The sequence below is a fragment of the Cavia porcellus genome, unplaced genomic scaffold (genome assembly GCF_034190915.1).
Source record: "Cavia porcellus strain 051 isolate PalLab524CR breed Dunkin Hartley unplaced genomic scaffold, mCavPor4.1 scaffold_23, whole genome shotgun sequence".
Taxonomy (NCBI): Eukaryota; Metazoa; Chordata; class Mammalia; order Rodentia; family Caviidae; genus Cavia; species Cavia porcellus.
In genome coordinates, this window is record NW_026947506.1 from 1334147 (window position 1) to 1347826 (window position 13680).

The 13680-nt window shown below is 41.4% G+C and overlaps 2 protein-coding genes across 11 annotated transcripts in view; one reads left to right on the top strand and one right to left on the bottom strand.

The window, feature by feature from the left end:
* The window catches only part of Nrg3 (neuregulin 3), a 956071-nt gene that overhangs the window by 37958 nt on the left and 904433 nt on the right, over positions 1-13680 (top strand). The gene's annotated exons all lie outside the window — the stretch shown is intronic.
* LOC134472406 (endogenous retrovirus group K member 13-1 Env polyprotein-like) lies at positions 1251-6777 on the bottom strand. The gene is made up of 2 exons (XM_063233698.1): positions 6647-6777; positions 1251-3754 (listed from the first exon to the last, which is right to left on the bottom strand). Exon 2 carries the CDS (start codon positions 3749-3751, stop codon positions 1667-1669), a length of 2085 nt encoding a protein of 694 aa, XP_063089768.1. The 5' UTR covers positions 3752-3754; positions 6647-6777; the 3' UTR covers positions 1251-1666.

Below are 13680 nucleotides of genomic sequence, written 5' to 3' on the forward strand. Positions count from 1 at the left end.
GATTGTCATTGGTATTTTGATGTGTATTGCATTGAATGTAGAAATCACATTGAATAGTGACATTTTAACATAAATTCTTCCAGCCCAAGAACTTGGGACATCTGTCCATATTTTGTGTCCAATTTTTATTACTATTTTATAATTTTCATTTTAGTGATTTTTCTTTTTCTTTGGCTAATTTAGTCTCAGGTTGTGTGATCTGTTGTGAATAAGATTGCATTCATGATATCATTTTTAATAATGTTTTTTACTAGTGTGTAAAAGTGCTACCTTCCCTTTTAAAAAATAAGCTAAAATAAGTCAAAGACCTAAATGTAATACATGAAACAATTACAAGAAAACTTAGGGGAAATGCTTCCAGTTATCAATATAGACAATGATTCTTTGGAACACACCCCAAAAACTTAGACAAGAAAAGCAAAAACAAACAAGGGTGTTTATATCAAACTAAGAAGCAGTTCAGGGAGAGACGGCGGAGTAAAGACAACTGCAGAGCAGAGAAAAGGGTTATGGATGATTTAGCTGATAAAGGATTAATATCCAGAAAATACAAGAATCAAAAACAACAGAAAATCAAATGATGTAAATAAACATTTAATAACAAATAAATGAACACAAAAGTGATGTAACTATTCCTCAAAAGAAATTCTTCTGGCCAACACATTTTTGGAACAGTGTTCAATTTCATTAGCCATCAGGATTGTGAGAATCAAATCACAGTGAGATACCATGTCACCCCAGTTAGGATGGCTACTATCAAAAGACAGAAACCGAATGCTGTAAGGACATGGAGAGGAGGAAAGGGAACACTCTTTATGCTGATCTAAGTACAGCCACTGTGGTGCACACCATGGAGTTGCCTGTGAAAACCTGAAAGTGAACTTCTGTGTGATTGAGCTATCCAACTTGTGGACCTGAACCGAACCTGGAAGAAATGAAATTGGCGCCGTTCTTAATAGCTTAGGTGTGGTATTGAAATAGTTGCCTGTTACTTGGATGAATGGATAAAGAAAATGTGGTACACTTGCACACTAGAGTATCATTCAGCTGTAAAAGGTGGGGTGTCCTAACATCTTCAGTGCAATGGCAGAACTGGGGGCTTTGTGGCACATGAAGTAAGTCAGATACAGAGCCCTGCTTGTCGTGAGTGTCTTAGAGCACTCTGAACTCCGGGCAAGGTAAACACGCACACACGCCTGATCGAGACACGGGGGGTACAGTGCTCGGAAAAGAAAGACAGGAGAGACACCTTTACTGTCTGCACCGCGTTACACTGCACTGCACGCACAATCTTTATTTTAGGATTCATATATAGTAAACCCGATCAGTTCACAGAGCCCAGATAATTAAGTAGTGAAAAGGCATTCTTTGTGGCAAGCTACAACGTGACAGACTACAATGTTTATTCTAAAGCTATCTAAGTGAAGTAAATAATCACAACCAGTTTTCATAACTTCTCTAGCCCAGGAAGAAATTCATTAGCTCAAGAATGTTGTTAATTTGTCTGCTGTTAGTGTCACAAAGGGTGGCCAGCCACTTCCTCAAGACTTCTGCAAAACAAAGCCAGCTCACAGTATGGATTCCAGAGGGTGAGGGGCTCACTGAGAACAGGCATTCCTATTCTACCTCCTTCTCGCATACCAGGGCGGCTATTGTAAATTGCAGGTTAGAGGGGGTTGGGCCTACAAAGTGACACCTCATCCCCCACACTTCCTTCCTTTTTATTTTTTAACAACAATTTCCATAAGATCAGGTTATTAATAGTATTTCGTCTTATGCAGTAAAAATACACAAGAACTATGGCAATGAGAACTATAATTAAACTAAGTCCCATGCCACTAAAAGTGTGGGTTATGCTCTGCCAGATTCCTTTGGAATCTAATCCTTTCAAAGATTGAGCAAGCAATTGCGCGAATTGTGCTAGGGATTCATCATCATTTTGCTTTGCAAAATCCTTGTCAATTTGATTATGCAAAGATTCTATTTCCTCCTGGGCAGAGGTGTTTCCATTTAGATACATTCTAATCATTTCCCATTCATGTTCTGTTTGATTATAAGGTCGTTGGGTTATACAGAAAGTAGTTGAATTCCAATCACATTTTAAAAACACTTGATGCTGAAGAGCCAATATTTTTCTACCCATCCATTCAACTGTTTGTTTAAGGAGGTCTATTTGTTGTTGTAGTTTGGCGTTTATTTGCCACTGAGTTAACCAAAGTTCATGAGAATTTTCATGCCATAATTCTACAACATGTTTTTCTTGCAAAGAGGTTTGTAAAGCTATTCCTGAGACTGCTGCTAGGGAGGCTACAGTTATCAGACTTAACAGTACAGCAACCACTATTCCAATAAATCTTTTTGTACGTTTTAACAGATGTTTAAAAAATTCAGTAGTAACAGAAATTACCGGGTCTTGAGACCATGGTCGAGTTAAATTTACAGGCAACCAAATATGAGTTTTTTGTTGTAACAGCATAACTGTATAAGGCTTAGTGAAATTTAGTGTGCTATTTAAGCATGTAAACAATTGACAATTTAAACAAGTACAAGAAAAATGTGTAAAATTAAAAGTTCCCACTAAAAAGACATAAGGCAGAGGTGCACAAACAGTAATATTATACATTTTAAACCTAGTAAAATTATAAGTAGTAGATACAGATCGACTAGTCCCTGAATAGGAAACATTGTACAAGGTTACAGGTTGCATAGCGGCTGGAATCTTCCAAATATGATTTTGAAGGTGATGAGGGTATTCTTCGGCTGCAACAGCAGGGTTAGCGATTCCACCATCTCCCCACCACAAGAGAGACGTCTTCTGATGAAATATAGGAGCTCCGTCAGTTATTTTCTTTGGATCTGGAAGACTATACACAACAGAGAGATTACATCTTGTCTCATTCCATTCAGCACATCCATTAACAAATTTTCCAAATGGTCCCCAAATAATATACCCATCAATATTTTTAGCAAATTTTCCCATACATAGTTGCCAAATTATGGGATAATAAGAAATATTTTTATAAGTGAATTCAGGGCATACAGGAAATGTATTTGTATCAGGTGCTGTTAAATTTCTCCAGGTAACATTAAAGGTTTGAGCAGCCAAGGCTTGAAGCCTTGTTCTTTTGTTGCCTGCTTTTATTCCATGTTGAATCCAATACTGCCATCCCAGAGGGATGCAAGGCGGTTCCCCAATGCAAATAGGCCTTTGATTACCATAATAAGTAAAATTGAATAATGTCCCATCATCTTGATTGTGGGGGGTTAAATCAGCCCACGGTGCTGACAAAATTTCTCTAGGTGTGGTATAAAGTAAAATATCACTAGTTCCCCATTTTACAGGTTCTAATAAAGGGGGATTTGGAATATATGCCCAGTACGAATGTGGAGGTACCTCAGTCCCCGACGCAACAGTGAGCAAGGCACATAAAGCTAAAAACAAGTTTTCAGGGTTTAAAGGCTTTCCTGCTTGAAGGACAAGCCGTTGCCCTTCTATGGTCAATTTCTTTAATTGTCCCCATGTAGGGAGGGGATTTAAATTTGGTCGCTGTGAGCGGCGGGATTTTCTTAGCTTTAATCTGGCCATGGCTGCGATAGGAACAAGCTCAGCATCCTCAGCCTCTAGCTGGTTTCGCGCTCGCTTCTGAAGGCACGGTTCCGGTTCCTTGGGGAGTTGTCTCCGGGGCTGGTGAACAGGGTCTGGAAGCGCGGATCCTGATCCATCGTCCAGGGACCCACTGCTGAATTCCATTTTCTGTGGAGATATAACCAAAACCTTTCCCCTTATAGAGCAGTGTGCCCTTCTCCCATTCAGCCTCTGGAGCTGTTTTAGTCCAAATAGGTTCATTAATCACAAAGGGCTGTTGTTGCTGTTCGAAATGTCTTTCAGCTCTTGTTAATATTTCACCTTGTGGTAAATTGAGAAAATTTAAAATAAACAATGCTTGATGCAGTAATGTTTTTGGACTGTTTTGCAATTTAAACAGTATTGGTATCTGAATATCCTCCTGACTCCTCCTTTTTAATTTTTTTAATTTGCAACTTAAGAGTGCCATGTGCTCTTTCAACAATAGCTTGACCCTGGGGGTTATATTCAATCCCTGTAATATGAATAATATTATGGAGATCACAAAATTGTTTAAATGTTCTGCTAGTATAAGCAGGTCCATTATCTGTTTTGATTTTAGAAGGAATTCCCATAACTGCAAAAGTCTCCAATAAATGTACAATAACATTTTTAGTGGATTCTCCCTGTTGAACAGTAGCCCATAGAAATGAACAATATGTATCAATAACTACATGTACATAAGAAAGCCGACCAAAAGAAGGTACATGTGTAATATCCATTTGCCATAACTCATTAGGTTGAGTTCCTCGAGGGTTGACACCTGCGGGAATAATTCTTAAATGTAATGGTCTACAAATAGGGCAGGCTTTTACAATTTGTTTAGCTTTTGTAAAAGGTATCTTATATTTAAGATGCAAATGTCCTGCATTCGCATGATTAAATTGATGTTCTTTAACGGGTGTAGTGAACATAACTAAGGAATCCACTGCATTGTTACCTGATACTAATGGTCCGGGTAACTGAGAATGGGAACGTAAATGAGTAATAAAATAAGAATGATTTCTTTTTCGAACATGTATTTGTAAATTTTGAAATAAAGACAATAAAGCAGGCTTATTAGAATATAACACAGCTGAATAGATATTTGTCACTACTCCAACAGAATAGGCCGAATCGGCTATAATATTAATAGGTTGGTTATGAAAATCTAAAAACACTTGTAATATAGCAAAAAGTTCATTTTGTTGTACAGAGTTAAAATTTGTCTGACGTACCCAGTAAGATTTTTGAGTCCAATATGCAGCTTTATTTTTAGATCCATCTGTAAATATAGTCAAAGCTTGTGGAATTGGCTGTACAGCTAATAAGGTATTAACCACAAATTGTTGACGTCTAAAAAAATCCCATAATTTACTTTTAGGAAAATGATATGAAAAAGTTCCCATGAAATCTGCTAAAGCAATTTGTAAGGTTTCAGTAATTGACAACAAATATTCCCATTGTTCCTTAGTTAAAGGGATAACTATATTGTTTATATCTTCTCCTATCAAAGTTATAGAACGAGCTCTACCATTCATAATTAAAGCTGCAACCATGTCAATATAAGGCATAACATTTTTAGATTGCTTAGTTTTAGTGAATACCCATTCTACTGGCATAGCATTCTGACCTAAAACTGCAGAGGGATAATGAAAAGTATTAATAATATATAAAGTTAGAGGCAATTTAGGATCAATCCTAATTAAAAATGCATCCTTAATTCGTTGTTCTACAAACTGTAATTCTTGCTCTGCTTTTGCTGTTAAAGAACGAGGGCTGGATGGATCTGAAGAGCCCTGTAGAGTAGCAAACAAATGTTGCAATGCATGGGTAGGGATACCTAGTGTGGGACGAAGCCAATTAATATCCCCTAATAATTTTTGAAAATCATTTAAAGTGGATAACTTATCTCTCCTAATAGACATTTTTTGTGGAATCACCTTTTGTCTAGTAAGAATATATCCCAAATAATGACTAACTTCTTCCTTTTGAATTTTATCCTGTGCTATTACAAGTCCAAACGGAGAAAAATATTGAGGTAAAGTTTTTAAAATATCTTTTAAAACATTTCTATCACTATATCAGCATTTTTGTCTTGCCTTTTTCGCACAACCTTCCATAAACCACATGTGCCACTGTAAATATTCTGGCTCTTTTAAAAGAATTTTGGCCAAGGCTTTCCAATCATAAGGAGCAAGATTACCATACTGATCTGCTACCGATGTTATTAATTCTCTAGTGTAATGAGCCTGAGGGCCATAAAGGGTTACAGCCTTTTTTAATTTTGCTAAATCATCTATATTAAATGCTTCCCATCTAGGGGGAACTGCCGCTCCATCTGCTGGCTGCGGCCTGATTACAGGGAAAGCAAAGGCAGGCTTTTCCTCATCAGAATCCCCTAATTTTGGTAAATCAGCCAAAGCTAGCTTGGCTTTACTCCAATTAGGGTTAGATGGAGGAGGTGCAGAGGGAGCTACAGGCGGGTTCTGCTTAACGGAGAGTTGTTTCACCTCTTGTGTTAAATGCTGTATAGCCTGTAAAATTGGGCGATTGTCATAATTTGATATTGCTGCGGCAGCTAAAGCTGAGTCGGCTGTAGCGGATTTTACTTTTAGTTTGGACGCCTTTTCACTACTTAAAGCGATAGCGTCATTTTGAACTACATTCTGCTCCTCCTCTGTGAGGGGCAATTCCTGAATAACTGGCTTAATTTCTAGTTGAAGATTTTCTACAATATGTTCATCTTCCATAGCTTTTAATAAAGAGTACACAACCGACCAAATAGCCCAAAAACGTAAAGGAATCTTCTCCTCCTGTTGCATAGCCCTTTCTATACTAACCCTTGCCTTCCTCCATACTTCTACATCCAAAGTTCCTTCATCTGGAAACCAAGGATTATATTCTTTAATTGTATCAATACACATATCCAAGTCAGCTGACCTGAGCGATATGCCATATATAGATAATAAATGTTTAAGAATTTTTAAGAAAGGAGAGGAAGCAGATTGTCCCATTTCCCCGTAATAAAATTATACTTACCTTCCTAAGCGACCTTCGGAGTCCCTGAATTCGGGCGCCACTTGTCGTGAGTGTCTTAGAGCACTCTGAACTCCGGGCAAGGTAAACACGCACACACGCCTGATCGGGACACGGGGGGTACAGTGCTCAGAAAAGAAAGACAGGAGAGACACCTTTACTGTCTGCACCGCGTTACACTGCACTGCACGCACAATCTTTATTTTAGGATTCATATATAGTAAACCCGATCAGTTCACAGAGCCCAGATAATTAAGTAGTGAAAAGGCATTCTTTGTGGCAAGCTACAACGTGACAGACTACAATGTTTATTCTAAAGCTATCTAAGTGAAGTAAATAATCACAACCAGTTTTCATAACTTCTCTAGCCCAGGAAGAAATTCATTAGCTCAAGAATGTTGTTAATTTGTCTGCTGTTAGTGTCACAAAGGGTGGCCAGCCACTTCCTCAAGACTTCTGCAAAACAAAGCCAGCTCACAGTATGGATTCCAGAGGGTGAGGGGCTCACTGAGAACAGGCATTCCTATTCTACCTCCTTCTCGCATACCAGGGCGGCTATTGTAAATTGCAGGTTAGAGGGGGTTGGGCCTACAAAGTGACACCTCATCCCCCACACCTGCTGAACTGTTTTCTGTCCTGGAGAACCTCAGAAGGTCAGTCTGAGTGTAAAATAATGATTACTACCGCTGGGAGAACGCGAGAGGAGCAGGAGTGCAGGGATGTGAAACAGTGTGCCTCAGAACACACTTAAAGCCGGGCAGGAGGTGGCATGCTTCATGGTAACTGCTGTGTATTCAGAGCAGCAGAAAAACTCCAGAGAGGAAGTCGTGATAAAGAGGTGGACCCAGTGCCCATCCCGACGTGATCAGTGCACATCGTGTACGCATCTGGGTGTACTGCACTGTCCTCAGAATTGTGCACAGCTCATACATGTGGTCCAAAACTTACACCATGCTGAAGACAGAAGTGCAGTTTCATCAGTCCACGTTTCATACTCATATCAGATTACCACACCATGTCCCACAGTGAAATACAGTTAGAGTAATACTGAGGTGTGCAGGAAGTGTTGGGTCAGCAGGGGCTGTGCCTGGGTGAGAGCCTGAGAGCCAGGCGGATGCTGCCTGGAAACTCAGCGCTGTCCATGACCCCGTCCATGTCCTGACCCTGACCATGGTGAGCCTCGGCCCTGACCTGTGAACAGCCCCGTGGTGAGATGTGACCTGATGGTGTACCAGGATTAGCAGTGCTCAGGTCTCAGAAATAATGTTAACCGCAGCTTATTTCCAGTAACTTCATCATCGTGGGCCTCCTCCTCCTCACCACCGGCAACTCTAATGCGTGCTGCAGAGCGCTTTGCATCTAGTGTGGGAGAAAGCTCACGCGAGTGTGTGTGTGTGCAGGTGCACAGTAAGCATAGGGAAGGGTTCTTACCAAGTGTCAGTCTCACTGCTGGCGTGGACTTTGCACATTGAGGAAAGCTGACGCCAGGCAGTGGGGAGCATTTCCGACACCGAAATCAGGACAGCTGAAAGACGTGAGTGCTCAGATGAAGGGGGACCCACAGGAGGATGCAGGGGAGCCCTGCAGAGCTCCGTAGGGACAGCCAGGGACAGAGTGGGGTGGGACGGCCGCGGGCACGGCTGTGGGTGCAGTGGACCAGGAGAACAGGCGCAGAGCCTGACCCTTGCGGCAAGGCCTTCCTCGGAGGTTTCCCTTTGACTTGCCTTTCCTTTTCCTCTGCTGCTGCCACAGCCAAAAACAATACCAGTACACGAAGGCCGAGTAACATTAAAAATGCTGGTAGAAGACGGGCTTCCTTCAAGGCAGAATGAAGAGTAAGCACTGATGACAGTGAATTAATCATGCGGAGTTCAGAGAGCACAGATGTCCTGCAGCCCGGGTGCTGGGCAGGGAAGCTGTGATTTCCCTCTTGAAGAGGTGTGGGAGTCCAGGAGGAAGGGTCTCTGACCGCCCTGGATCCCGCCTCCAAACAGCATGGTCTGGAAAACGCAGAGATGGGTTTAACCAAAATGAAATTTAGAGTGTAATTCTGCCAGCCTAAGACAGCTGATGATCGTGGAGCATTTTTATATGGACTTCAGAATTTATAATATTATGAGTAATATTAAACATCAGTAAGTAACATTTCTTATTTCTCAAACCCTGGAAGCACTTATTTGTAATATGTTTTGTCCACTTTTATGAACATCCGTGACACATACCCTTCAGTGACATCTTTGTCACTTCCTCAAGTAGAGCAAAAATTCATGGTATAGAACATAATGGCTCTACGCTTCTAATGGTTTCTATCTCTTCTAATATTTTTGACATAAAATACTGTAAAAATAATGGGCAGTGGTTACATCTTTGTATACATTCACAGTAGCTTTGAAGGTGGATTTTGCCGGCAGGGATGTCTGGTCCATGGTGTGTCCTTGGTTAATCATACTGACCCATTCTGCCACTCGCTATGCATAGTGTTCACATCATGTCAGATGAGAATGTTTATGAACCTTCTTAGACTCCTCGTCTGTACTAAGATTTACTATGGTAAACAAACAAACGAACACTTTGGCACTCTGATCCCAGGGGGATGGGCTCAGTGATATCACTAGTCTAACTATAAATTAGTCTAATTTCTACTGATTACTACTGGCCTTTTTATGTTGTTTATTTTTTAAATCATGATTTGTGTGCTAATGTATGCCTATTCTGTTTTGGGAGTAGTCTACTTTAATGTATGCCTTGAGTTCCATCTTAATATGCATTCTTGATAATAACTCTATATATGCCACAAATGCCATATATTTTGGTTCGGGTTGTCTTTGTTTTAACATTTAGTTTTTTTTCCAAAAGTGGGATTTCTTAGTCACTGATGGATTGCTAAGAAAGACACTTCTCAATGCCAGCTATCCAATATATATACCCATAATTATGCCTACTGCTTATTTTGTATTTTTCATATTTGAATTTTAGTATTTTGTGTATAGATATCGAGACTGTTTTACTTTTTTCTTGTTAGTAGCACATAAACGTTTAGATGTATTTTCAGTATTTATTAGTTCACATTATTTCTTAAATTTTCTGTGTTTTCCATATTTAAATTTAGCCTTGGTAAAATGTCAGTATAAATATTAGTGAACTTTGGAAGTGATTTGAGAACTGGGTCTTCTGAAATACTATTTTGTAACATGTAGCAACTTGGTTTATCCATTTTTTCCATTCTTTGTGAAAGAAAACCCAGCCTGGGTCCAGTCTGCTTCCTGTGTTCTCCAGGGAGCCTGGAGCTTCTGTCTCCTTTCACATAATTTGCTGTGATGCTGTATATATCCAAGTATGTTTGCTTCTCATCTCACTGTGGATTTCAGTGAAATGCAGCAGATAGTAAATTGTCCATTTTGATATTAAATAAAAACTCTACTAATGATATTTTACTACACATTTTACATTAGGAATAAACATTGCAATATTGTAGAAGCTCTTCTTTGTCATTATGAGATTATATATATTTTTTTCTTTTTTGACTTTAATTATACTAAGGGTTCAATTTGGAATTCCTTGTAGTTAGCAATAACTTGCATTTTCAACAGATCATTCCATGGTATTTTTTGTCATTCCATGACTCTTAATGATTAATAATAATTGGAATTTTGTATTTTGTGTTTATATGAAAGCTTTAACATTACTTTTCTGTTTCTTCCTGTCTTTGAAGGATTGGGCTTGAGATTGTTTTTGCTAAATTTTTGCCTAAACTGCAAACCAGTCCATCCTTTCAGCGTTTCAGAGATAAAACAATTGAAAATAATTCACTTAGGAGCTAGGTTTGGAATGCTCATTGTCACAGAATGTTCCAGTTATTTACTGATGAATTTACGGAATGTCTTGGGCTTGCTTGAATGTGATCCCCGGGCCAGCCTGGAGGACTGCCCACAGGAAACTGAAGTTCTGAGTAGGCGGTTGGGGCAGTTCATCATGTAGAGTTGTACTTGTGCACACGGATGACGTGCCCTACCATATAAATTCTCTGAAGATGAAATAATTACCAAATGCCTTCATGGCTGTGTGTTCATTCAGATTTTAGTTCATTCAGATTTTAGTCAGATTTAGTTAGGCTTTAGTTGTTTTCATCATCCCCACTTTATTAGGATTTCGGTGCACCTTCGGTGACTTATCAGTGTCCCGTGTCTCACCCAGTGCATTTCCGCTTCTCCTCGCTGTTGGCCTGCAGTGCTGGTGGTGTGCCGCGGCACGCCTGCTGCAATGGTGTGTTCCCCATCGCTGGACCAGAAGGTGGACGCTTAACAACCCTGTCTCTAAGCCACCTCTCTGCTTGTGTCACCCACCTGGATGTTGCCCCTTGACTTCCTGCTGTAGAGTTTTCTGGGGGCAGGCAGATGGCCCAGGGAGCTGAGCCTAGCTGCCCTCTCCAGCCTGGGTCCAGTCTGCTTCCTGTGTTCTCCAGGGAGCCTGGAGCTTCTTCTCCTTCTCCCAGGACGCAGGCCTGAAAGTGTCTCCTTTCCCAGGACATCCCCCACCCTGTGTCGTTTCCTCTGAGCCCTCCCGGCTTCTCCGTGTCCCCATCTCTGTCCCTCCTCTATGCAGCGGCCTGTGTTGTACAGTGCCAGGTCTGTGTGTTCACAAACCCTCCCAGTTCCCGTCCACAGCTGTTTGCAGAGAGCCTGGCACCCAGAGGCACTGGGGGAGCACTGATGGGGTGAGCAGACACAGGTGCTGCTTGAGTGTTCGCAGGGCAGATGCCAAGTGGATGCAGAGGATGTGGAGTACCTGCCAGTCCCCACTGGGTGATGGGAGAAATCGGGGTGATTTCACGCTCAGTGTTCCTTCAGAGTGGGACCGGGGTGAGCGGGCAGTATGCGTCCTCCAGGCCTAGAGGTCACAGACAGAGGCATGTGTGCCCTGTGCTGTGCCCTTCCTGACTCACAGCTTAACAGGGGCAGAATGTGCACTACCTGGGCGAGACACTTTCCTGTTTTATTCAGATCACCTTGTCTTCATTTCTGCTGGTGTGATTTCACCAGCGTAATTGTAGTAAAGGAATTTAGAAAGACAGTGGGCTGAGCTCTGAAGCACTCAGAGAACGTTTGCCAGTGTTTCCTGGCTCTGCCCTTGGTGAGCTGACCGCAGCCTGCTACAGTCAGAGGTGGCTTTCCTGGTATCCTCCAGGGCTCCTTAGCTTCCTCGGAGCTGTGCCAGGGCCAGCAGCACCTGGAGTGTGCAGCAGCCTCCAGTGGGCCCACAGCCAGTGATCTGGTGAAGACGGCTACTGACATCCCAGGTCAGGAATGCAGCCTTCACCTGATGAGGCTTTTTGAGCCTCTGGACTGTAGATAGTTCTGAACTGAATGTCTCAGTCAAGCCTTTGAGGGTTTCTAATTTTTTCCTGTTGTTCTGATTCATCTGTTGGTTTGCTGGGATGATCGTGATCAAAGGTCTGTCACTGAAGAAAGATGGTCAGAATCCATAATGTGTGTCAGGGGTCTCTCATGGAGAGGGTTGCACATTTAGTAGTAATTATCCTGTGATATCTGTGTATGTATTGAAGATGTAGGAGATGGAAAGTAGGTGATGTTTATATAAGTACTGCCACTAACCGATTGCGTCACTGGAGCATTTGTAGGTGATGTTTATGTATTTGCACCTGAAAGAAAAGATAGAGGGGAAAAGAGAAAGAAAGCCTTTCGGTCTTCTCCAGCCAGTTCAGTGCTCCAAGTGTGTTTGAGTTATACCTACTTGGAGAAGGTCATCATTGGCCCGCCAGTAAGGTTTCTTCTCCGTCGTTCTGCGGGCCTCAGAAATCTTCCCTAAAGGAAACGCGTGTGGTTCATTGTTAGCACTACTTACACTGGCAAGTATCAGACTGATTACAGAGCTGTCCAAACATACAAAGCCGATCTTGAGAAGTTTGCAGCCTCCGCGGACTGGCGACTCAGGAGGGCTGGTGCAGGGAATTGAGGGCAGAGATGCCAAGTTCCTGAGGTCTGGTCTGACATTTTTTTGCCACATATGTGAGACTCTGGGGTCTGGGAAAAGCCATTTGGGAATCAGAATTCTAAGGAACTCGGCAATATTTAAAAGCAAGATTTGAATTAATTATTTATGTTTCCAGGACCTTACTTATGTGTGGTGTTACGGGTAAGCATTAAGCATGTATGGAATTGGATCTGGTTCTGGATAATTGGTTAGAACATAGTCCAGTGAAAGTTGTAAGGGTTGACAGATTGAGGTTGGCCCTAAAATTGTGAAGCGCAGGTCGGAATTAACAGTCCTGGTCTGTGGGGGAAGGTCCTGTGTCCTGTCCAGGGAGATGAGTGTCACGAAGCACACCCTGATGTGAATTAGCGGTGTCATTCTTGACTTTGCTCAAGGCTTTAAACTGGTAGGAGATTTAATGGATATTAATTAGTGTGAAAGCTTTTTATTCTTTGAGGAACGTTGCCTTCTTTCTTTTTTTTTTTTCTTTAAGAGAAATCTATCTTGATTGACAGATGGTTCCCTCTGTTTCATGTTTTATTGTTTTTGAAGAAAGGGGCTTTGATTTCCTGCCAGAGAACTTTCATAAAAGGACCTCAGCATGCTGAGCCCTGATTAAACATCTCGGAGAGGTGATGAGTCTTTTGTACAGCGCTCTCCTGAAAAGGTGAAGAGGCCAAAATTACAGTGGCTGCAGAAGAGATGTTTGCCAGAGGACCACGGTCAGCTCCGGGAGAAATAACCATGGCACAGACAGCCATGCAAATGGGATGCAGATGCTGGTTTCTCCTGTTTTGTGAATATTTAAAGAGAATCTATAAAAGCAAGGAAAGGATATCGGGTATTTTTAGATACTGCTACAGAGTATTGGCTGACAGAACTGGACTTTTTTATTTAAATACAGTAAAATATATTTTCATTTTGACCTAAGTTTCCTGTTGATTTTAGGAGATGTGAGAGACGCACATCGTATGACAGGTATTTGTGTAATTCAGCTGCTCACCTTTGTTTGGGTCTACTCAGTTTGCTTCTTGGCGTTGCATGGT

Coding starts and splice junctions, on each gene's coding strand:
- LOC134472406 (XM_063233698.1), bottom strand. CDS start 3,751: ATGGAATTCAGCAGTGGGTCCCTGGACGATGGATCAGGATCCGCGCTT.